This window comes from Pleuronectes platessa, chromosome 13, assembly GCF_947347685.1.
Source record: "Pleuronectes platessa chromosome 13, fPlePla1.1, whole genome shotgun sequence".
Lineage (NCBI taxonomy): Eukaryota > Metazoa > Chordata > Actinopteri > Pleuronectiformes > Pleuronectidae > Pleuronectes > Pleuronectes platessa.
The window spans coordinates 6189772-6215837 of record NC_070638.1 but is presented as its reverse complement, the minus strand read 5'-3'; the positions used below and the strand labels follow the sequence as shown (position 1 = coordinate 6215837).

At 42.4% G+C, this 26066-nt stretch overlaps 1 protein-coding gene across 1 annotated transcript; it reads right to left on the bottom strand.

Annotated features, from left to right (window-relative positions):
* Positions 1–169: 169 nt before the first annotated feature.
* Positions 170–25963, bottom strand: myo9b (myosin IXb). The gene is made up of 41 exons (XM_053437845.1): positions 25622–25963; positions 23775–24611; positions 17739–17833; positions 17452–17514; positions 16812–16911; positions 15561–15664; positions 14164–14287; positions 13821–13910; positions 13596–13712; positions 13376–13510; positions 13015–13136; positions 12338–12479; positions 11858–12047; positions 11555–11627; positions 11108–11200; positions 10948–10987; positions 10743–10865; positions 10517–10597; positions 10312–10422; positions 10106–10228; positions 9707–9856; positions 9307–9422; positions 8596–8961; positions 8386–8467; positions 7972–8169; positions 6863–6966; positions 6682–6752; positions 6207–6391; positions 5969–6076; positions 5613–5783; positions 5490–5531; positions 5293–5404; positions 5134–5207; positions 4852–5044; positions 4457–4585; positions 4181–4286; positions 3966–4097; positions 3712–3835; positions 3056–3156; positions 2840–2964; positions 170–2085 (listed from the first exon to the last, which is right to left on the bottom strand). Exons 2-41 carry the CDS (start codon positions 24549–24551, stop codon positions 1853–1855), a joined length of 5625 nt encoding a protein of 1874 aa, XP_053293820.1. The 5' UTR covers positions 24552–24611; positions 25622–25963; the 3' UTR covers positions 170–1852.
* Between the last annotated feature and the right edge of the window lie 103 nt (positions 25964–26066).

Here is a 26066-nt window from a genome sequence, read left to right as displayed (position 1 = left end):
ATTCACCCTCTCGCACATGTAAAAAAATTGGTTTCTAAAAGTCCATATAATAAATATAAACCCCAAATCTGTCCCCCAAATTAAAAATGTTCAATATCAAAGTCAGCTGTACAGGAACCCACTATTCAAATAAGTCCCGTTCCTGCATTTAGACCTGCAGACGAAACACTCAGGAGAAAAGAAAACTTTATTTATGAAAAGCACATCAGAAACATACAAAAAAAAAAACACTTTCAAGATGTACACTTAACATTTGATTCGTCTTAACTAAAATCCAACACAATCTTCTCAACCTCCACTATCATAACAAAAGTGTTGTTAAAGTTTAAACATGAATATTTTGTACATAAAAAAAGAAAGAATCCAAGAATTTAGAGATGGGCTTTGCTTGACGATGCCTGTCAGACATTAACGATAATACTGTATTCACTCTGCTTAATTGATCTACTTTTCATTAGTGGTGGGAGAGGTAGTCAGATCTGTCATCCAAGTTAAAGTAGTTATTCCACACTGTAGAAATTGTTATACTAAATGTAAACAAAGTAATCATTGGCCCATTTCTGAGATAAATCTTAGAAACATAAAATCACCATAACATACACTCAGTTGTCAGTTTATTAGGAACACCTGACTGAAACTAGTGCAGTCTAAACAGTCAACAGCACTGCAATAAATCCTATTTTCCTAAATGTTATGTTAAGTTTTTATGTATATTTTTGATTTAACTTCATCCTTTTGGACTAATTTGCCGTGTCTCTTGTCAACATTTAAAGCATAAATTCCAATTAATATATTTCAAAATTGTTTTTTAAATTTTCTAAATAATAGATATATAAATGGAGCTCTGCTTTATAATTTAATTTCCATTTAATGTTTATTTGTGCAGGTTGTTTTTGTCAGGGTGATACCATGTACTTGCATCCTAATGTCCGACCAGAATATGACATACACTCTTACAACGCTTGTTGATGTCAAGGGAGTAATTATTGGTGGCAGTTATTATTATCAGTTCATGTAGTGACACTAGGAAAATGGTCAGTGAATTTCATTTGGGGAATCAAGAGTCCAAATTAGAAGACATCCCCCACAACAAACAGAATTCCTAAACCCTTATTAAATGTACATGCATGCATATAAAAAAATGTATTGACAAAGTGTTTACTTAGTGAAAACTGCACAGCCTTGGAACAAGAAATAAAAAAAAGACAGAGGGATACATTTTCAGTCTGGATAAAAAGCATTGCGACCATTTTTCTTTGTAGGTTCGTTGAATCAGGGATCACTCACGGCAGTTGTAATAAAGAAAAGCCCCAAAAACTCAACTGATCAGTTTCAAATAATTCAGCAAATGCCCAAAATACAATGTTACAGTCTGTACAATGGAAAATCACTTTATATACAATGTTAGAACTTTTTTTGGTACATTTATTTGTTCTTTTCACAAATTACTCCTCCACATCCATTGGCACCACAGTCGTCAGCTCAGAATATGGTCTGTGAATAAAGGAGGTACTTGAATCCTAAATTGCTCCTCGTCACATTTCTCTATTTATCTCTACAGATGATACACAGCTCAAAGGGACCTTTTCTAAAACGTGCGTCCTGTACAATTCTGAAATATGTTTACAATCACATACAGCGATACACAAGGATGAGACCTTGCTGATGGTTCTTCTTCAGATCTGTGATTAAAAACCCTGAAGGAACTGTTTCTCCGTTAAATACAAATAAGTCCTCAAAGCACTTTGTCTCCATAGCAGCACTGACAAATGGAAAAGTCTTTAAAACAAAGTGCACATCTTCTGTTAACACGTACTTGAGAAAATCTAAAATAATGCCGGTGGTGTTGCGCTCAAGGTAGATCCTCATCTTCATCGATGTAAGGGATGTCCAGGTCTTCAAAGCTCCCGTTGGCGGAGGGGTTGTCTGGGCTCGACAGGAATATCATGGACTGAGTGACACCCGTCCCTCGTCCCGGTGTGAACTCGTTTGTCTGAGCCATCAGGCTCCTGACTCTCTGGGCCAGGTCAGGAGGTTTCACCGGGCAGTCGGGTTTCCGCGTTTTCAATCGCATGGTCACCCTTCCTGGTGGAGCAACATCAGATTAGTCAGCATCGTTAAGGTCTAAGGAGTTTAGTTTAGCAGAAAAAACTACTTTAACACGACAAATAAATAAATACATGCAATTAAAAAAAAAAAAGTATAAAATATATAAAAGAAATATAGCACAAAAACATGTACATACATGATGATTGTATACGCCACAAAGTGCAAGCTGTGCAGCTGTGTGCGGTGAGTGACTGGTGGAGAATGATAACTATGTGTTAAATGGCGGTGGGTGTGTACGCTGATGTAGAGTGTGGGTGTGTTGTTGTAGCTTTTCTGTCAGTGGGAGCGACACAATGTGTACAACCACAAGTTCATGTGCGGACTTAAGTCTGAAGCCTATTTATGGAGTCAGCAAACATATGGGATTCTGGAGCCATAAAGACAATAAAGAGAAAAAGCCAAACATCTAATCACTTGCAACACAAGTGCTCACAGCTTCTCTGAACGGCCAGCTCGGAGTTGGCTGAGTTTGACGGAAAGACAACTTTACAATCGTGCCCCTCTCTTTGCCAGAGTGAGGCAGGAGCTTTTTCTATTTTCTTCAATTCTACACGCAACTACATTCTTCATATATGTGCCTATAGCACATGTCTGCATGCACAGTGACCAACTATGTATTAAGGAGGTAGGGCAACAAAACAAAAAAAGACACTAAATGATTACATCAGCTTTTTGGTGTGTTTTCTTCTAAACCCAGGGGAAGGTGAAAATACCTTACCTCCCTACTGACCTTCCGATTCCAGGCTCCCCAGACGATCATCCAGGCTCTCGGAGCTCATTGATGACGATGAGTCCAGGTTTTCGTTGTCGGAGTTCTCCTGCTCCAGGTCAGGTAGCCTGCAGGCCAGGTCCACCCTGGAGAGAACAACACAACATAGTATCAATATCAAAACTCTGATGAATCTCTAACGAACTTTAATGAAAGAAAACAACAACTTCATCTCACTTTTCTTGCTTGATGGACTTGATCCTTTCGATGAGAGTCATCTCTGTTTCATCAGTGTTGATCGTCTCTGGAACATTCAGCTCGGAAGGGTTTTCAACAACCTGCACATGGATCAGATTAGTGATTGGGTGTAAACTGCTAAATGGAGACGCTGGCTCCACTGGAATTCATTCCACAAGAAAGCAGAAGTGACATCCAACTGCTCGAGGAACAATAGATATATTCAGAATAGTTGCTCTCATCTTTAAGCTTAGGTTTATATTACAAGATGTCTCATCATTCAGATACAATCAAGTTTTTCTTTTTGTTTGAAATTAAGGAAAGCCTTTGAGAGTGAACAGAACTAAAATGCTTCCTGAATGTGTCTCCTGTTACCACTCGTGTCGAAGCTTGCTTCCCAGCTCCACGTGCAAATAATCACCTACGTCATTTGTGAAGATCAAATTAGGTTGTTTTAACCCAGTCTGAGTAAACAGATGAGTCCGATGTCCATGTGTGTGTTGGCGTGTGAGTGTGTGTGTGTGTGTGTGTGTGTGTCTCCCTAGAGACTGGGATGGGCTGAATGAATCTTAAAAACAAAGAAGTCGTATTCGGTTGCGTTCAGACCTCAGCACTGACGCCAGGTCTTAAAACAGGGTCTTGTGTTGTCCTCTCACCGTGTTCTGCCTCTTCAGTTTGAGCTGATTCACAGCCAGGGCCTCGGCATATTCCAGCTCCTGGATATTCTGCATCTTCTCATTGTAGCGTCTGAACTGCTCACAGATCAGCGTCTCCACACACCTGCAGAAAACAGAGCGCCTCCATGAATCACAATCCATCTCTGGAAATACAGACAGTATCGGGAACATACCGTGTTGCGACATGAAAAAATAAACGCCTGTTGTGAGGGATGTGCAGCAGTCTGACTCACTGTGTTGTCTTGGACACGTCCTTCATACCCAGGAAGGGGTCGTCAGAGTCAGGAGAGCGCAGGATGCAGGGGGCAAACACAATAGCCAGAGAGGTCGGCGTCATTTTGTTGTGCTCTTCTTCCTTTGCGACCCTAAAAGACACAAAGGTCAAGATCTCCCTTTTCTCTCACAAGTTGACAATGAAAACCCAAACAAACAAAAATCATCCTCATACCTGACGAGGTGAAAGATGAGCCGCTCCAATGTGTTGTGATTAGCAGGAGGAAGTTCATCAACCTTCTGGTACACAGCCCGGATTCTGTCATCATTCTCAGGCAGCTCTGAAAGTGGAAAACAAAATGGAGATTCATCATTTTATATTTCATATCGTAATAAAGAAGCAGATCAGGAAAGTATTAAGGGAAATGAAAAACAAGGGCCTACGCTGTAACGGGATCCCTCAAGGTTTATATGTGAAATGAAAATATGTATTCCATCAAAATGTTCTCACCTGCAGCATGGAGAAAGTCACTGTAGAGGGAATAGGTCAAGAGGGGGTCAGGCAGCTCTCTGAGCCATCGTTTAACCAGACCGGTGATGGTGTGGATGGGGTAGTTCTCTAAACATGCTGACTCAGGATCTGATGGAAGAAGACAGAAAACATAGATTTAATAAAAACATTACTTTTTAATGGTCCAAAGTCATTTCTCAGTAAATGTTTTTGGGTGGCAAAGGATGTGATTGTAGATTTGTTTTACCAACAAGTATTGAGTTTATATATATTGTAATTGTTGTATGTTTTATGTTATTTACTCTTAAAGACTAGAACTTGAACAATACAAATACAAGTAAGCAAACATTCACAGTAGATCAAACTAACAGACACAAAGGCTGGACATTTCTTACTGGTCTCCAGGATCTGGTGAAGCTCCCTCGCTCGAACGGCCGAGCCCGACTTGCGGTAGATGCCCTCGGTGTAGAGGCCGTTTATCTCCACATACAACAGAAGCATCTCCACCACCTTGGGCACGGGGTTGGCTTTACTGGTGAGGACACACACCTGCACCCCAAAGTGAAGGGAGCCTGGCAAATTCTCATCCTGTCGGACGGAAAGACAGAATGAGTTAACGTGAGGGATTCAGTCTTGAGAGAGCGACGTTAGGAAATATTAAAAACTTCCATCCTTACCTGTCTGGCGCACCGTGTGGAGCAATCTGTGATGATTTTGTCCAAACATTTCTTGTGACATATTAATTTGCAGGCTAAAATAGAAACAGAAGTTTTTTTTAAGGCCATTGTGTTTCTTTAGTATGTTAATATTTGATTGTGACGCTTTTTCCAACTCACCGCTGCACATGTAGGCTTTCTCCATCCCCCAGATGTAGGAGCCACACAAGTCACATGACTGCATGATGTTCACCTGGTAGGTGCTGAACAGGTGATCCAGAGGACTGTCGAGCTGTGACAGAGAATATACACCGGGATTATTTCACTAGATTCATATTGAGAGAACCAAACAGTGCAGATAGAGATATTACTCTTACACATTTTTCCTTTTTCCGCCTCTTCTTTGTCCCTTTAGGCGCCTGAGAGGGTGAGGAAGATATTTAGTTTATACTGTCACAATGGTTCAGAGGGTGATGATCGACTTAAATTCTCACACTTACCTTCGGCGGCTCGGACTCCTCTCGTTTCCTTTCGCCCCTGATGAAGCCGTCGAGCACGGACTGGAACAGGTTGACCACCAGGGAGACTTTTGCCTTCTCCCCGGGGCCAGCGAGTGTGTTGACCTTGTTGTGGTAACCTTTCATCAGATCCTTATAGGCAATCTGCGGCTTCTGTTGGTCACAAAGTGCCCATTGAAACAGTTAATTAGATTTTACCTTCAATCCCCTTCTGACCAGCGATTGCAAAATAAACAAAAGTGAGACATGCTAAAAAAACAAAAAGGGGAGAGGAAATCTGTTCCCCTTCCATGAAGCTTTAAGGTTCTCGTTCACACGGAGGAAAGAAATGGACTCACCTCCAACGAGTACATGCCTTTGATGGTCTCTCTGAACTGCATGGTGGCTGTGAGGAAGATGCGCTCTGTTGGCGACAGCTCTTTTATTCTTGTTCGGAGCTCGTTGACCTGATGACAGAGGTGAGGAAACGATGAAGATGAACAAAAGAGGGTTAATCAAAATATATAAAACATCCGTCCCCTGACACGAGTGTGAAAAGTGGATTTATCATTCTTCTCTTTTTCCTCCCGATCTCACCTGGTTTCCGAGGAACTCGTCCAGATGTCTTAGCTCCTTGGTGTTGCTGATCTCCCGGTCCAGAGATGTGTTCCACTCGATCGACCGGGTGGTGCGGCTGATTTTAATGGTGGGGTTTTGATTGGGCCTCCCACTGTTTTTGCTCGGCAGGTGGTAGGAATGCGGAGTGTAGCTGGGCAGGGTGACTGGAGGTGACATGAGGAGAGATGGACATGAATTCATCTTTATCTGGAGAGATTATCTTTTCAATCTCAAAGCCATTAAACAGGAATGACATGAAAAGTCTGACAGCAATTGTTTATGGGAAACTGACCTCCAGGTGGCAGTAAACAGAAGCGTGGGTATATCAGGGTATATCATCGTATTCACATGTTTGTGCTACTGCTACAGTGTATTTAAAGCATGTGTATGTTTCAAATATCTGCACTGCACACGTAAAAAGAATAAAACTACAGCTTTGTGTTACCGGTTGTACCTGTAGGAGAGTCACTGCTCGGGGAAAGTTTCGGTACTCGTCTCTTCAGGAATCTGCTGAGAAACCAGATCCTGTAGAAAAGACAATTTGTGTTAATTCCATGCAGAGGTTATATATTCACGAAAGAGCTTGGTTCTAAAAACTCAAGCCGCTAATTAATATAGTTATTATTAATTCTCACTTATCAGGAGTCGTGAGCTGCGATTGGTTCGACCCCTGTCCTGAGTTCTCGTTGCTGGTCCTGGGCTGGAGGCTGAACCTCGACCCATCAGGTTCTGCTGAAATCTGCAAAAGTATTAAGACGTGAACAGACTTCAAGTTGACGTGTGACCGACTTAACAAGACAAAAATAAATACCGCTGGTATCAGAGTTAGCCCCTTTTCCCCCCCGCCATGTTCACCTGCAGCGACAGATCGCACCAGACGCCTCCATAACTCCGCCCACAGCTCCTCCACCACCAAATCTCCTCCAGCACCAAATCAAACACCCGTAGACAAGATCAAATATTAGCACAGCCGCTTTAGTCCTTCACCATTTTTATTTATCATGCAAGGGAACACGGTCTCCTGCTGCCTCCTCAACTTTAACCTGGTTCCTTTCAATTAGTATGATAGAAATTAGTTTGTAGTTAATAAGTGTATGTCATTATTTTTCCTTAACGCCAGCTTAGTAAGACTTAAAAGATACATTTACAGATTCATATTTCCCATGTTAATGCGTTAAGTGTTTGATGTGATTTGCTCTGTGCACAAAAAGTTGGATTTTTATGAGTAATGAAAGATATTCCAGTGCTGATTAGATTAATTAAAGTGAGGATTTTTGAACATTGGTTAATTGATTACTTGGTCCATATACAGATTAAGATCAACACAAGAGGCCATGGTTAAGTTTTAGTGAGCATGTACATTAAACACAATCACAATAAGCCTGTATGAAGCCATAACCTGGGACTCCTGAGGCCACCATGAACAAACCGCAGATTTAACTATGAACAAAAACAAGCCGACACTGGAACCAGTCACTATCTTCTGTTGTAAATTGAATCTACTGACGCACGACTCATTTGGGTAAAGGGGTCAAAAAAAAAGATGAGCAACGAGCTGTGGAAATGGGTTTTCATATTGCCTCTCACTTTGGAAGCAACTGCTCATTTATCATTGCGCCGGTTTGCAGAGAAGAAAAATGCAAAGTTCCACAAGAACGAAACCGCGGTTCTGTTCGGGACATAGACATGCGAGGCCTGCATGCAGAGAAGCAGCATCGTAGACCAGCGTCCCTTTGGTCAGTACCTTGACCCGGGATTTGTAGCCCCGGACATCCGTGCTACTGACCGAGCTCTTCAGGGCGTTTATGTGGGGGCTGAGGGGAGGCAGCGGGAAGCTCCAGTACTCACTCTCCTTGGAGCCCCCAAAGTTAGCCATCAAACCGCTGCGGGCGTAGGCTAAGCGCCGTTTGCGTTTGGGCAGCTTTCTGAGGCGCACCCTGACCTAATTGGGTCAGGAAAGGTGGTAAGGCAGAGACTGGGAGGACTGGGACTCATGGGAACGGAGCCACCACGGCTTTGGGATCTTAACATACGTTTACAGTGCACACAACTACAGCTCGTCAACATCTATTGTTGTGAAGGGAAAAAAAACAACAACAGCCATGCTTTGAATTATATTTAGAGGGTGTAAGAAAACCAAGGAAAGGTAAAGGTTTACCTCGCTGCCGGAAGGTGAACTATCAGAGCCTGATGAGCAGATCTTTGACAGTTCATCCACAGACTTGGATTTCCCTTTTCGGCTGTTTTACAGAAGGAAACCAGAGCAAAGCTGTGGATTACTGGGGAACTCATATTAGACACTTTGCATTTGCTGATTAAACCATCAAGATATGCAGAATAATGATAGGATAATAGAGCTTTTACTTACTGAAACTCATCTGCCTTATTTGCCTGTACATTTCGCCTGAATGTTTCTGGACTCGACTCATCTGTGGGTTCGCCCTCACTCTTTCTTTCCTTCCACTTTTCGGCCTTTTCCCTGAAGCCCTCCATGTCTGTGTAGCGCTGAAGCGAGCTGCAGGTGGAGGGGCTGGGGGAGCGGTGCACACCTACTACTTTAGGGTCCAGAGGGCAGGAGTGGGGCCTGGTGAGCGGCGGCGGGGATCCTCTGCCGTCTCGTTTCTCCCGGCTCTGGTCCCTCGGTGCCGACCGGTTGCTGTCGGGGTCGAGCCTCTGGGTCCTGTTGGGGCTCTGCTCAACTTTTTGCTGCCTCTTGAACTCTTTTTTGGTCATGCTGTGGAGCAAGAACCATTATATTAGACTGGCATTGCAGTAACTGTATTCATTTTGGTTTTTTCTTGTGTTTTTAAATGGTGCTTTTCAGTCTCAAAGCTCTTTACAGTGCAGCATGTGCAGCACTTTCTCTCACAATACTCAAAACACTTCCAGCTCAACTGTCAGGAGCAATTTGGGGTTCAGCGTCTCGCCCATGGGAAATTTGGCACACGGAATGGAGGATCGAACCACTGACCTGGACTTTGTTCTCTCATATTCTACCTGTTGCACACATGCCTCTGAACACAGTGTTGATCTGCAGAGTGACTGGAAATCTACTGAATCATTACAGAGGTCTGTGTACCTGTCCCTTCCCTGCCGAGTCGTCCCCTCGTCCTTCCTCTTCAGGGAAGTCCTCCACGCCGTCTGGATCACGGTCGCAGCTTGGTTTTGATTCTCATAAAACTCTCGCCAGCTCCTCTGAAACAACAGAAATCCTCTGTCAACATCAGTCTGATGCCGGAACATGTAATTTGTTCTTTATTCACCTTTCACTCTTCAAAATGAGAAGCCAATGGCATCGTGACACCTTTAGCTGATTAAGAGTCATGTACATGTGTGGGTGAATAGTTACTGTGTCACAATATCAACCAGGTGCTTGTACAATGTGATGGGGGGGAGAGTTTTCATTGTCCAGCAGTCCATATAAGGAGATTTCTGACAGTACTGTTTTATTCTAAAGCATGTTTTTACACAAACCGCACCTGAATGAGAAGCGTGGCATCTTTCTTTTGCAGAAAGTGCTGTCGTATGAGAGAGGCCCGGAACCAGCGCTGCAGAATGATGAGGCGACGCATCACCTCTTTGTTATGAGTGTCTTGGAGCAGCTGCCTCTCCTTTTCCTTGAGGAAAACCTGAGCAGATGAGAGGGAGGCATAGAAAAGTATGGGTTAGTTATACTGTGAAGTCAGTTTAACGTCTAAGTTCATTCATTATGTTTTTTATGACCTTGTTAAACCATCAAGACGTATGTTCATGAATTTTCTGGTTGTCGTCTCATTTACAGTTACTGTAGACATGCTACTGTTACCTTCTGGTCACAGTAATACACAGGAACATGCAGAGTTAATATTCGTAATAAAATAGTAATGATTTTGATTCACCTTTGTTTTTCCTATTTGGTAGTTGGACTTGTCGAGCTTCATCTTCTCAAACAGCTCAGTTATGTGCTCAGGAGCTCCACGTGCTCCTTTTGGGAATAACATCCTGAACTTCTCCACAAAGTCCTGTTATCAACAAAAAAGCAGTGTTATCATTATCCTATTTGTGCTTTTTAATGCTATGTAAATATCTAGGGTCTTCTTCTTACCATGAATGTGTATCTAGCGCTGTAGCCAGACTTCTGGATGTGAACCATCTGCAGCATGTCTATGTACCGGATTTGCTTCAGCACGAGTTCTTCGTCAAAGTGCAGCTCCTTCTGTGATAGAAAGAATGTCAAACATCAGTGTGATAACAAAACGTGAGACTAAATTCATCAGGATGATTTTGCAGATTCATAAATGACGTTTTACCTTTTCAGTGTTGGAGCGAAGACAGAAAATGAAAAAAGGCTCGGCTTTTTCAATCGTCTCCATCAGCTTTCTGAGCGAAGCCTGAAGGATTCAATAGATATAATCTTTACTTATCAGGAATCAGCTGATACATGGTTCTCATCATTTTGGGATAATTCTTTAGCTGATCCTAACCACACATGAGCAACACGGTAAAGTGACATATAGAGAAGAAGAGAAGACTAACCTGCAGCTGAGCACTGACTGTGAGAGGCCTGGCTCTCGGGTTAGGGTGGAAGACGGATTTGCTGGTTCGGTCGTGCGCAGTGAGACCAACAATATGATGGAGTGACCGGAAATCCATGAGTTTCTGTTTAAAGAGACATAATTAATATACATCTAACAGCTAATAACAAACTCTTGAGACGACAAACACTTGACAAACACTTTACCTTTGGAATGAGCTGCTTCTGTCGACCTCCTCTGCTCCTCCTGAAGACAACAAACATGAAATGAGTCTCTACACAAAAAAACTGAATAGACTACAGCTGTTAACAGAACTTTAAAAGTAGATCCACTTTAGTTTAAACTAGATGAATATGGCTGACTTACTTCCTCATTTCATAACTGGTGAAGATGTCTTCGAATACATCGAGAGGATGTTCGTCAGAGCGATCGAAGGAGAAGTCCAGAGTGATGCTGTGGCTGTGAACATTTTGTATTTCATTTATGGTGAACCACACGTTGTTTCCTCTGAATCACTCTTGAACATTTTTAAAGAACAATAAATACAAATAAACGTAATAATTAAAACATCCTCAGTCGAGTTCAGAGCCATGATTTCAGGTCACTGAAAAGAAAAATACACTTGCAACTTAATCTTTCCTCAACAAATACAGCTGAGCGACAAAACAGAAAAACACAAGAAAATGAATGAATTATATTTAAATGCTGTGTTGTAATCAGACCTGGATGGTTAATGGCTACAGTTGCTAACTCTATAACAGAAAGTTCCTGCCTGATTTATTTAAAGTGTTGTGTTCAGTTATGTGTATTCACCTGGAGAGTCGGTCCACGGCACTGTTGCGCTGTTTGATTTCTTTGAGGGATTTGCGGGAGGTGCGTCTGGTGGCTGTGGTGACAATAGAAGTCAGTTTAAAAAAAAAATCATCAGAGCATTGATGACAAGAAGAAAAACACGTTGATGGTGTCGCTCGTAAAAAGTCAAGGAACTGGAACCAGCTTTTCCAGCAACAACAAATTCACTGTCAAGTCAACATTTCTCTGAAGATAACACAGTGAGGTATGCAGCTGCTGGTTCCAGGTAAAAATGTGACTCAACTAGCAGCTCCAGCCACCTACCCTTGTCTGCCCGCTGGCGTCCCAGGTTTTTGAACACGGACAGGATTCGGATGGTGGCTCGGAGGACGCCCCATCTGAACAGGGCCTCTGGGCTGGAAGCAACCAGCTGATGCAGGAAGGACCGCTCGCTGCTGCGTAGCAGAGACACGACCTCAGGACGCATGTGCTCCGAGTTCCTCTCTCTGAAGTCCTGCAGAATAAAAACAATCAGGATTCACACTCTGGAAGCTTCTGCTCTAGAAGTCCGGGAATCTGTGAGGCTTCACATTGGTTACATGCGAGGAGGGAGCCGGGTTAATCATTCACTTAGTTCACATATTTTCAGGTTTTTCTCACACTGCTTTATCTGACAAGGCCACAGCAGATCAACACCCTTTTCAGGGGAATGATGGAAAGGACTGAGTGTTTCAAATGTGGCTGGAGGAATCGTAATTCACACGGATGATTATGGACGTTTGCAAAGTGGGAACAATACTCCACCTTGATGTGATATTCAACAGTCCCAGCAAAGTGTCGGATGGCAAAAGTCAGCTTTGTGTCTGGAGAAGGTACAAAAAGGGAGTTGTTGTGATGCTGCTGCTTCAGCTGGTGCATCAAGGTTTCATCTGTGGCCTCGGGGAGTCTGAAGGAACACACAGAGGACAACATATCCAGTTACACATGTGATACAAGAGAAACACAATGAGACTCGAACAGAGGAGCATGTGAACAGCAAAGGAATCTGCTGCATTGTTCAATTAAAGGTATTGACTGATTATTTGTTTTCATTGATAGAACAAGTTGGTGACATGATGATATTCCAGCAAATTCTAAAGCTTTACAAAAACATTTTAAGATCATATCTACATGTATGTACATATATTTAGATTATCATTCAATATTGCTTTCCCAGTCATATTTACCCCACAGAAAACATGTGTTCATGATGACTCTTGCTTTATCTACCCTGTTTGTTTTGTTTTGCTTGGAAAACTAGGTGTAATTAAATTATTTTAACATATAACACACAATAATGTAGTTACAGGCATTTGTCAACAGCTATTCCTTCTCCTTGGTGTTTAAACAACGATCATTGACAATATAGTTAAACAAATCTGTACTAATACACAATCCTTAACCCATCGAATGCATTAATCTGAGAGATGAATCTCACTCACTCGTCCTCGTTGTGCAGCAGGTCGAAGATTCCAGTTGATTTCTGGCTGATCAGTTCGATGACGCCACTGTTGTCGCTGTAGTCAATGTTCTGCCACGTGAGGCCCTCCGACACATAATCCTCCTGGAATAGAGTTTTATTCACAATCACACGATCAGATCAAATGTAAATTAAATGAAACAGTAGTAATGGTCAAACAGAACATACTGGAATAAAGACATTTTTAGATATTTGCAGGCACTGAGATATCAGAGCACAGGGTAAAACAGCAGCTGCAGAGATGAAACGTTTCAAATCCATAGAAACCTAAAGACAAATGAAATATACAGTATATATGTGTGTGTATTTGTAAATCCACCTACTTGCTTGAGCTTGAACATGTTCTGGTTGATGTAAAGCTGCAGTTTTTCATTCGTGTAGTTGATGCACAGCTGCTCAAAACCGTTTGTGTGGAGGTTCTCGAATCCAAACATGTCCAGCACACCGATGGACAAACACTGAAACAATGAACACATGAATACTCTGAGTTCTGTGGGGGACATTACACATGTTGTCCTCCCGTGGTGAGTCCTGGTGACTTACAGAGACGGACTCCTCCATGTCTCGTCTGTTGAGCATTGCGAGGTTGATGTGAAGGACGATCCAGTCAAACAGGGCGCTGTACAGAGACTTGGCCATGGAGTCCCGCGCTTTGGAGGCCTGCACAGAAAATCATATATTTAATGCACAATAAGATCAAAATAACACATTTTTATAGTAATTAAAAAGGTACACAGGCAGCCATTATCCTACATTTAAACACCATACCTCTTCTAGTGTGTACGGATAGTTTATGGTGGCGTTGGTGGTCACGACTCTCCTCTTGGTCAACGTCTTCACCAGCAACTCTTCTTTCACCTGGAAATAAATTAAACAGAAAAAGGTTGAGACAATTTTACAACATGTGACAAATATACTGTTTATATTTAATCCACTGTAAAACAACTGTTATTAAACAAAACTATAATTAAGGTTGTTTTAATCTGTGATTTCATCGAAACTATAAAGTTATTTTGACGTAATGCACCGATACAATTCCAGATGAATCTTGAGTGTAGATAATAAATCCAGATGAGGATCTAGTGATGTGTGTTTGGCTTTAGGAACGCACCTTGAGCAGGTCAGACAGTGTAGACAGGACCTCAGCAGGTCCAACCTCCAGGACCTCAGTGTCCTCTGACAGGGCGTACGTCACATTGCCCAGGTGGAGGATGGCAGAGAGCGTGGAAAATATTCTGCGTGACACACACACACACACACACACACACACACACACACACACACACACACACACACACACACACACACACACACACACACACACACACACACACACACACACACACACACACACACACACACACACACACACACACACAGGGTCAGTGTTTTTGGTGCACATCTGGCAGACACACTTGGGAGCTTTAGTTGTGGCATATTGAGTAAAATCATGGTGGCAAGATTATGAAAAAAATTACTTGACGAATAATTTCGAATGGTGGAAGGATGCAATATGAGTGAGGAAAGAACCCATTCACTTTTGGGGCGGATCTGGATCAGAAGGCGAATCCAGCCGGACTGATTCCGGGTCAAAGTATTTCAATTTATTCGGGAATGACAAGGACAGAGGCAATAAAATATGAAATAATTTCAGCCTCAAATATATATAGAACTTTTAATTTTCTAGAAACTGAGTGACTTGCTTCATATTCAGATTATCAACTGATCACTGTTCTGTAGAGAGACTTTCATATCTCGTTTTGATGTCTTCTCCTGTTTGTAAAGCCTGGTTGATGGTTCATCAGCACGTCAGTATGAACACAAAGCTGATGTGAAACTGGTGCATTTGGAGCCAGTGTTGTGAACAGTAACATTTGCTGTGTTGATGTTGCCTTTGAGCAAACACATCTAGAATCCTAAAATCTCGAGGACAGTTGATAACAAACGTGGCAAATTAATGAGATTTTCTTGATTTACTCTGCACACAAGCAATCTGCCCTGGATCCCTGTGGCAGCACTACAGGTGTCTGCGGAGGAAGGATCGAAAACTATGCTGCTGCTGCTTTCATGTGTGCACTGTGTCCCAAGGCTGTCAGGCACTTGCCGACATGCTTGCTGCATTTTTCCCCTGCTTCACTTGACAAGCTCTGACCTGCTACATGAGCAAAGAAAGCTGAGGCTCTCAGAGAAGGTTCGGTTAGAATTTCACAAGAGTTCACGTTCACGCACAGTTTTTTATATTCCAGGTTGGTGCAGCTGACGTTAAAGTGTGGAACCTGTTCAAGAGAAGTGCAGGTCCAATGCAAATCTTAGTTCCTTTTAAAATCAATTCTGAAAACTGTCCTGTTTGCCATGGACTTTTATTAAGTCATTCAAATTACACATTTTGTAAACTGAACTCTTTTCATTGATTGTTTGATTCTGTATTCTGTATTTAACTCTTATCAAATCATAACCTCTTATATTGCTTATGATTTGCCTCAGCTGTGTTATAAAAACCATACATACTGTTTCTGGGTGGAGGCCAGGAAGCCGACCATTTCCATGGCCTGATGGAGCCTTTTGTACTCCTGCCGAAGTTTCTCCTCATCATCTATAAGACTGAGGAAGACCTGCAGAATAAACAGAGGGGATGTTAAGAGATAGACAGGAATATAAAGCATAGAGCCACAGAGGTTTATGCATGGAAACATTATGTCAAACTAACAAGATCAGATTCATCTTCAGCTTTTTTATTCATTTATTTGTTTGTCTATTTATTCTCACGCTATTTATTGACCTTCATGTACATTTGTGAATATTTATCTCGTTTCCATTTCTCTATAATCCACTTTGGTGGTTTATAAAGCTGTTTTCAGAGATGCACTGAACTCAGACATTTCCCTGAAGCATTGCATCGGGGGCTGCTTGTGAGAATGCAAATATCAGAGCGAGTTGCCCCCGACATTTTCCAAATTGTTTCCTGCCGGGCCCCTGGGAAAAAGTCCAGTAAATGTCAGAGTGAGTCCATGTGAGAATACAGTGGGAAAAACTCCATGGGTCCAGGTCTAAAAAGGTACTTTTGTATTTCCCAGGTTGTGTTGACACCTGTGATTTAGTTTAATTTAGAGTCATTCTTCATCATCAGGAATGCATGAACCGAAAAATCTGATTCAGTGACACTGACTTAAGCAAAATGATGATTCTCATCACTGAACTTATAGGTTTTCTTTCTGAATTGTTTTTAAGCATCATCCACGACTCATGGCTGCAACTGAAATGCAGCCACATATAAGGAAAAGCTACTTAAATTTTTATTTTTTAACTTGATCTCGGTAAAAGCTGTTTGATCTTCCAAGTTGCATTGTCACAATAACTTAAATTAAAAACACCATAAAACCACATAAAGATCCATGTTTTCAGGTTGACCCCTTGTCCTGTTTAGTCTACACACAGACTTCAATGACACCACAGTAAAAAATAAATATGACTAAATGAATTTAAAGTGCTACTAAAGTAAAGCATGTTCACTGAAACCTAAATAAACATGTTGTAGGTCGACATGTTCCTAAACTGAAAATGTAATAAAATGATTTTGAAGGAAAACAGGAGCAGGATAGAACTAGGTGAAGTGTTTTACAGTTTTATGTGACGGTTTCAAGATATTATTGTTTTCCGTCTATAAAACACCAACCACTGACCCCCCCCCCCCTCCCCCTGACAGCATTAAATGACACATCGATGTGTCATGCCGCTGTAAAGATTGTGGATCAAAGTTACCTGCTTGAGGTAAAGATAATCCTGCGGCTTCAGCAGGTGAAACTCCTCCCGCTCGTCTTTGGACGCTCCCACCAGCAGATAGTAGAACACGTGGTAGTTCCTGCAGGTCAGAGGTCACAGGGCGCAGATACAGTCGGTCAGGGCTCGTGTTATTCACTCAACATGTCGCTGCAGGCCTGTGTTTTGAGTGAGGTCTGCTGTTCCTGACCCCTTCCACAGATCAGGTTGCAGGTACGACGGTGAATGGACTGTATTTATAAAAAAGGCTTATACAACTTTTAAAAGGCTTTACAGGACATATCATATTCATATAGCGCTTTTATACGCAGCCCTCTGGTTGGTGGACGACCGGTTCGATCTCCTGAGCCACAGCCGTCCACAAGAGTTATCGACAATTCCAGAATTTGTCCATTCAGACACATATTCATACAAGGCTTCTATTCGAGCACTATAACAAATGGTCGTCACAGCCATCAAGAGCAACGTGGGGTTCAGTCGCCTGCTCACGCATGTATTATTCCCTTGTTTGTTGGACTGAGCAAGGTTGGTCTCAGTAGAGATTCATTTCCGTGCTCAGATTTTCTGTAAAAATTTGAGTTTTTTCCCTGAGGATTTGAAATGTCACCTGTCTTCATCTTACCTCTCCGTCTTATCTCTGGACACCAGGCGGCCCTTCTCAAGTAGGTACTTCTCAATAACTGCCCTGCAAGAAACACAGACACACACAGACGAGAGGAGAGTGTCAACAAAGCCTGCGACGCTTCGCCGAGGTGGCCAGCATTGACCAATTATGACATGAGAAGAAAAATTTGCTTAACAAAGACATCCTCCAAAAATAAACAGTAAAGCGCAGATGCCTGGAGGATTCATTTAGAAAAGGAACACCGGAGGTTGTGGAGGATAATAAAACTGGCCTGGCCGCCTCACCCTCTGATGACACCGCTCTCCAGGTAGTGGAGCTGGATGAACTTCCCGAAGCGACTGGAGTTGTTATTCTGTGCAGTCCTGGCGTTGCCAAAAGCCTGTTTGAAATATAGACAGCATAAGTTTCCACGGAAATGAACAGACACATTTGTCACAGACACTGGCACCAAAACCTAAACACTGCAAATGTCGGCTGCTCAGAGGAGCTATAAATTAAGTCAGTTCGGTGTGTGGATGGTAGAGCGTGTGTTCCACGAGGAAAAGAGCAGAGATGGAGTTGGGAAAACTCTCTTCATGAGTGTAGCCTCCGAAACAAAAAGAAAGTGACGGATCCCTACGTACTAATAAGTATTAAGATAATACCATGGGTACAAGAATTGTGAGAAATAGAAAAAAGTTGTAAAAAGGATGTAAAAGCATAAATCAGAAATTGTATAATAGAGTTTTTCCATATCTCAAAACTGCTTGTCTGATTTTAACAATTTTCCTAAGAACTTATAAGTGAATCACATGATTTACAACCTTACTACTCTAAGAATTCACCTGCTTCACCACATTATATTTCAGTCCTTCTGATTTGCCTTCATGGACTGCAATGTGTTTAATCAATGCAGTCACACCAGGAGAATCACATCCGGCACATAATGAAGTGACGACGAGGATTAAATCCTCGAAGCATCAGAGAACTTGTGAATGAATAAACATTTCTTTTCCGTGTGGTGGATGAGTTCACTACTTGTACAAAACTTCAGCTTGTTCCCACATCTCAAATGTGAGGAATATTGTGTTTCTTATGTGTAGAGCTTAAAAGATTAACTTGTTTTATCTTATTTTCTTAAATAATCCATTAACAATTCAGAGTTAAAAGTGAGGAAATGTAGTTAAAACATGTGTTTGTCTAAAAATGAAGGAAGCAATAAATAAACAATTAACCCTGAATGTCCTTTGCAATCAATGAAGGATTCATTTAAATAGTTTTATAACAACGGTCAATTTGAAATAACTGTAACAACCAATCCATTTATTATCTGATCGGTTCAGCTCAATTATCTTAAATCAAACTCCTTAACTGTGGTTCAGACTATAACTAAGATATTTCATCATGTTTATTTTAAGCCCGAAAAACCTTGTGATTGTTTTTTTATCCTTTGAGAAACAGTAATGATGGTAATCAGTGAGTGAAGCCCTCCCACAAACATTGCACAGTGTGTTATTGTACGACACACTGGAGACAGTATCCAAGGTTCACTACCAAAAGCACAGGAGACTCCACCCAGGTAACGTCAGTGGGTAAAGTGACACATCAGCCCCTGCTGACTCTGGATCAGCTTCTACTTCCCAAGACTGAACCTTTCCTAAAAGGAAAAGAGAAATCCCAACTGAGCCCAGGTCTGTCTCCAAACATATCCCCGTTCTTCATTCCTGTGGGAGCTATGCGGAGAGCCGTGTCTCAACCCGCCGGAGTAATGTCTACACAGATGGTGAGACAGGTCTGCCATCTGCACTGATCACACACTGTAAAGCTCTGAATCACTGGAATGTTCCCGTGAAGCTTTTTGCAAACGCACCGAGGTGAAGAATTTAATTTTCAACCAGCTCGATAAAAGAGGGAAGATGTAGCGAGATAAGAATGAAAGGAATGTGCAGGGGAAGATGGTGGGAGAGAGAGAGAGAGAGAGAGAGAGAAACAGGTGTTTGTCAGGTCCCAGTTTATGGACTGGTTCCTCTGAGGGACATGATCTTTAAAGAGAGGACGGACAGGCTTAGAGGAATCCTCCTGATTTACAGGATGACAGACAACAGATCATTCAAAGAGTCAAAGATTTGCATATTTGTAACCAGATATTCACCTGCAGGAAACAAGTGGAATACCACCGGGGGCAAAGGGTTCCACAATACTTGAGTTTACAGAATGAGCTGTGATAACTAATCTGCTGTGACACGTCTCGGTTTCATTTCAATATGAATTAAATACTTTCAGAGTTTTTAACTGCTTACGAGCAAACGGTAATTTTTCCCAATTTCCTGATGCTTTTATATCTTAAATGATTAATTCATGCACAGAAGAAATCATCTATAAACTTATAATAAAAGGTCATTGTTCTATTAAGCCCTAATCGTTACCACATCCGTTTAGCTCTAATACTCACAACTCACGACTAACAAAAAAACAAGAGGATTAATAAAAACCACTGATAGAATTCAAACCCTGCATCCACTCCAGTATTCACACACTGTTTTTCATTCATCTAGTTTGGTCCCAAACTTTTAGCTGTGAGCGATCAGCACTGGTTTCACAGGAGCAAGGGCGATTACCAGTTAAACCACAGATTTTCTCCAGAACTTTCCGAGGCATTAAGGTTTTATAGACGACATCTGTTTTCCTGCTTTTATATCCCGTTCTCTGAGATCCACATTTAGACTGTGTGTGGTTTGAATAATTACATTGTGATCAAGTCTGCACATCCCAGAATCAGCACTGACTCGCTTATTATGAGTCAATACTCTTTAAGTATTAGCCAATAAGATAATTTCCTTATAATCAAAAAGCACTGTAACCCATGATATCAAAACCACACCTGAACATAAACAGGTTTCACACCTTTACTTTGGTTTATGTATGAAGTGATTGAAGCTTTTATATTCTTGTGTCTTTTTGCCAGTTTAAGGCCTTTTCCCAAATGTCCCTAAACAGGAAACCGAGGGAGCAGTTTCTGTTCACGATCAGTAATTGGTTCATTTCAGAAATTGTTAACTTCCACCACACATACGCTACTAAACATCTCACTCGCGTCATCTATTTGTCTTTATTTCTGTCACTACAACAAACCGAGCCCGCCTCCTCTTTGCTTTGAGCCCAGAATAATCCCATGTTATTCCTGTTTGCGTTTACTAACAAAGCCCGGCTCGCGTCCTCTGAATCCGACACTTGGCTGTGACGACACCCACCCGAGCCAATGGGAGTGGTTGATTCCGAAACAGTGAAAGCCTACATCACCAGTAAAGATGGCAGATGAGAAATTATGGTAAAAGCAACGCACCAGGCAGAAAGCGAGAATAGCTAAAACATGTCATATTCCTTTTAGCGACAGAAGTATAACAGGCTCACATGGACAAGCAGGGGTTCACTGGATAGAACTGATTTACTGGTTTAATGGAAATAAACACCAATGCTTCCACAGCTCAAACCTTTAGGGAGTTGATATCTGGAGTCTTGTGATAATCACATATTTTTTCTGGAAGATATTGGGGTCAAAAACTAAACATTTGGGATTATTCCCCTGGGATCTATCATGTGATCATTTACTGGCTTTGTGAATTAACGAGGATCTCGTGAACACAATCGAAGACTTTGGCACAGATTAAGGATCCTTACTCTGCCAAGGCCCAACTAAAGTCTTATGAAACCACATTTAAATTCACTATTTCGCAACGTTGAAGAAAGTGAAAACAAACTCCTGCACAGTCCTTGAGTCACATTGCATCACCCCACCAAGTTTCATGGAGAGGGGTTCGGTTGTTTTTGCATATTTCTGCTAACTCACAAACACATGCTGATAAAAACATAACCTGATGCAAATGCTGCAAAGTGGATTATGGGATACAGGAGGCTGCAAAGGATCCACCGGTGTTGTCAAACCAATTGAGACTAAGATAGAAGTTGCATTTCTAGCTGGGAATATATGGAGGCCATTAAAATGTGACAGAATATGCTTGTCAACATTGGGAAAGGGGGATGAAAGTGCGCTTGAATTGAAAACTCAGGAGGAATTTGAGATCTCTGGATTGACACACAGCTGGACTAAAGGGAGAAGAGTGGGGAGGAAAGGTGCTTTTGTGAGAATGGGGTTTAGGTAGAGAGCGAGGAGGTGATTTCTGCTTTGCTTTGTGGGTTTTCCCGCTAACTGGCTGAGCCTGTTCTGACACGTTCCCGTTTCTTTTCTCTCTCTGGTGCTCCCTCCAGGACAACGCCCTGCACATTCCCCCCGTGGAGAGCAGCTACAAACCTCCAGCCACCACCGCAAGGTGTCATCACTCCCTGGCTATCAACTGCAATTTTCCACCTGGGTTTAATATCCCAAAACACACATCAAACTTTGCAATATTCATTTCTAACATTCTAAAAAGAAGCTCAGAGTACAGTGGCAATTTGTCTGTCACTCAACTTTGGCGAGAGATCATTTAATGACACAACAGAGGGAAAGATAAGGAAGCTACACTTCTTAGATTTCCGATAAGGAACAAGTTGCACAGGGTATGACTCATGAATGCAAAGGGAATCCGTAAAGGGCAAAAGAAGAACGTCTCGAGAAATACAACAACCCAAAAAAAAACTTCATTAGTGCAAATGGAAGAAGGCTTTGGATCGATTCCTCTATTCTTATTATATTCTTCCTCAAGATTTCTTCATCGGGGGGGGGGCTTGTTCTGCATTTTCAATTTGCCATTAACAGAACAAGCCATTCTCTGCTCAGGTCTAACCTCGAACCATGAGCTCAAAACAACAAAATACCAGTGAGATCATTCGGCAGAAAAATACTTAATACAAGGAGAAGTCTGTCCGTCTTGTTCAGAAAGGGGAGGAATACATATCTTGTTTCAGGCCCCCTGGGATTGTGTGTGTAGAGGTGTGAACAGTACCAATAGGACCAGGATCTCTTATGTGAAAGCTTAGCTGGTGTATTGATGAAGACACAGAGAATGGATTCAAGAACAAAACAGAAAAAAACCAGGCTTGACACGTCTCCACGCCTTCTGCTCCAACACGGTGCACATTTACTGGCAGATACAGTGGTTTTAAAAAAAGGTATAAAGCAAAGAGTAACATGCTGCACTTTCAAAGCATCAACCAAATTTTTCCCTTTCAGAATTTTGTTTTTGGAATGAAGTAAAACCAGTTGATGTTTCCAGTTCCCACGCGTTGATCTGTTCCCTGAGCAATGAAAACAGACTGACAACAGGGAAACTGAGAAAGAAATTGTGTTTTTCCTGTAAAACACAAGTTCTGACGAGGCGAGTTTTAAAGTTCCCTTTAAAAAAAAAACATCTGTCCTAGTTTCATGTCGGTTATTTGAACATGTTGTGTAATTTAACCGACATCTGAAACAGAAAGCTGAGATCTGAGGGAACTGTGGCTTCAAGTTCCTGACACTGACACAGCTACTGTGGAGGAGAGCCACAGAAAAAACAGAGACACCAGTTAACCTAAATGTTAATTTAAAGTTGTGTTTGCATTTTGAGTTAGGTTTGTTTGAGGAAACTAAAAAATCTAAATATTATCGATCTGGTTCATGTCTATGGCTCTTATGTTCATCCATCACCTGTGGCAGTTTATCCAAGAAATACACAACTACTATAGGAGGCAACCAAGGGGCACACGGCAGCTTTTTGTGGGTATTCTTGAACACAATCATGTTTTTTACTGCAGGAAGTGGAAAACACAAGGGTCTGGATTATATTTCCTGTATTACAGCAGTGGATTCTGTTTATTTTTAACCAGAATAGCAGTGATTAACATGTACGGAAAAGGCTTTGACACTAAAGTATAAACTTTATTCATGAAATAGCTTGTTTCCAAAAACTCATACCACCGTGACTCTATGAGGTCCGGACGTAGGTTCAGTTAGTGTCCCTCTCTTCAGGCCACAACACAGTTAATCCAACAAGATCAAGACTCTCGCCAATTTTGGAAAGATCCCATGATTAACTGAGAAATGTAATCTTTAAAGATTTGCATAATCGTTAGGTAGAGCTCTAGTTTTGAGAGTTTAAAGCTCGAAATTGCCACAAACATGTTCCTACATTTCCCTGAGTCATCAAACTGTCTTCTAATAATTGTTTTTTCACAATCTAGTCAATATAGTCTTATTAAACGACTACAATGCTTTATCAGTGACTGATAATCTGAATCTTTTGATTGATTGTTATGCTAGGAAATCCGAAAGTGCGATAACTGTGTGTTCGATACCCGTGTCAGACAGAGAGAAAATCATTCTTCAACTACAGACGCAGGGGTCAGTGGATTCTGGAGTCACCTACCTCCAGCAGCGGTCCCGCCCCGAGGATGGTCCGCTCCAGCCCGGTGGAGTAGGTCTTCTGGCCCAGCGCGGTCAGGCAGTGGATGAGGTAACTGCTGCTCTCCGTCTTCCCCGAGCCGATCGCTCCAGATATGACGATGCACTGGTTGACCTGCCGGCTGAGCATGGTGCGGAAGGCCACGTCTGCTACCGCAAATATGTGAGGGCTCAGTTTGCCCAGTGGCTGCTTCTCATACATCTTGATATACTTGGGGTTGTAGTAAACCGGAAGGAGCTTATTGGGATTGATGGCGATGAGGACGTTGCTGGCGTAGGTGTAGATTTTGAACTTGTAGAAGCGTTGGCGTAAAGCCTCCAGAATACTCTGCTCAGTCACAGCCGGGAGGTTGCAGAGGTCATCATAGTCCTCGGTGCTGCCCACTTGGTCGCCTCCAATGGCGGCCGGCTGCTGCTGCAGGATGAAGTAGTGGCCCTGGCTCCGAGGATGCCACCTCTGTGCCTGTGTCGGCCACAGCAGGACTCGCTCCAGAGGAACGTCGCCATCTTCCAGAGGCATCTCTTCTCCATCCCTCTCCCTGACCTCCAGCAGGGCGTACCTCTGGCTGGAGTCCAGCCCCAGGGTGACGATAGCGTTGTGGATGACGGACCTCGCATTGTCCCCGCCGCTCACCTGCAGGGGACAGTAGACGGCCGTTTCCTGGGACACCCGGGGGTAGATCTGCACGACTCGGGCCCTTCCGTCCTGCTCAGGGGCCCCGGCTCCGTCTGTAGTGCTCATCCTGATACACGGACGCAGGCTTCAGCATAACTCACTGCGCCAACTCTCTGCCAGCCTCCACTGTGGAAACACACACATAATGAGATTAAATGAAATGGTGAGATGATGAAAATCAAACTGAAATCAAAACAACTAAATCCAAGCACGACCGAATTTAGCATCCAAAACCTCCTTTTTACAGTAAAATTATTATTATTTCATTCAAGATGCTTCAAATTACCCCAGTGAAACGTATCAAGTTCAATCCTTTGCTTTCAAAATACTGTAATAAGTCTAAAACTGTTGAATATTATACTTTCCACTGTCCTCTTGTAAATGGTTTTCTGGTTGGGACCAGTTTTTACAATCATTCAATCCACACTGAGGTGCTTCTGTCTTGCCCCGGTCAGGAGACGTGTTCTCACTCCTTGGATATTGGACAATGTCCGCATATGTTTTTTTGGATCTGGAGATTTATGGAATGTATCTCTCTGGAAGTGATATGCTTCTGGCTGAGAGACAAGCTGTTCAAGTTTTTACAAGATCCAAGGATGACGGGGTCCAGATAGAGAAGTTGATTGAAGACAGAGGTCATCAACTGACTCTTGATGCACTTCCTTTTCTCTGTCTTGGTTTCTTTTGTGTCTTTCTTTTTCTTTGTGTGTAACCTAAAGACTGAAAGACAGTTTTCCAGACTACAGTGGAGATGACAGGGCCCAGATCAGTCTCGAAGGGGTCTACATGGTCTTGAGGTACATTAGACGATCATTACTCCGTCAATGTCTCCCCCTTGTATATTCCTTCCTTTCCTTCTTTCCTGTGTGTCCTCTGATAGTTATAAGTGTTATTGTGGTTGAAAACTCTGAGACTCAGTGAACGTACTTTCAAAGTACGGTCATTTGGCACAAAACACATTGAAACACTGTGCTCCCCCCACTTCCACACAGAGTATCAACCTGCTGTAACAGGAATTACCAACTTTTCCCTTTTTTCACCACAGAAAGTTCCCACACATCCAGCCAGGGGACAAATGTCAAACGGTGACAGCAACAAGTGTCCAACTGGATTCAAATGTCCAGATAAAAACTCACCAGACCGCTCATTGCATGTTGAGGAGCTGGAGAAGTCCCAACCACAGCGAAGGGGAGAGAGAGGAGACGAGTTCCTGCAGCTCCAGTGAAACCAAGCCAGAGAAAAACTTCCCTCACCTGAGCCTCCAGAGGAAAAAGGTGAGACAGGAAACTGTTTCTCGATCAGTTTCAAATCCCCTCCCAGAAGCTCACACGCAAATCGCGTGGGAGAAAACAGTTCTTCCTTGAAATCAAAGTTGTTATCAGAGATGTGGGGGATCTGACGTGTCCACCGCGGTGCTGCCCCGGGTCGTGAACTTACTTCCTAGATTTACACGCACGCGCACGCACACGCGCACACATTGACGAGGTGGAAATGAAGTGATGCCTTCACGGACCGGACAGATGTTTCGCTCACAGCAGGTACAACTGCAAAGTGCGGAGGGGTTACGCAATACATGTACGT

What these genes read in the sequence shown, in the direction of transcription:
- myo9b (XM_053437845.1), bottom strand. Translation starts at nt 24,551, where the DNA reads ATGAGCACTACAGACGGAGCCGGGGCCCCTGAGCAGGACGGAAGGGCC. An exon ending in GGCGGAAAAAGGAAAAATGT is followed by an intron (nt 5,405 to 5,489) that starts GTAAGAGTAATA and finishes TCTCTGTCACAG; the next exon opens with CTCGACAGTCCTCTGGATCA. An exon ending in TCACCAGATCCTGGAGACCA is followed by an intron (nt 4,586 to 4,851) that starts GTAAGAAATGTC and finishes TTCTTCCATCAG; the next exon opens with ATCCTGAGTCAGCATGTTTA.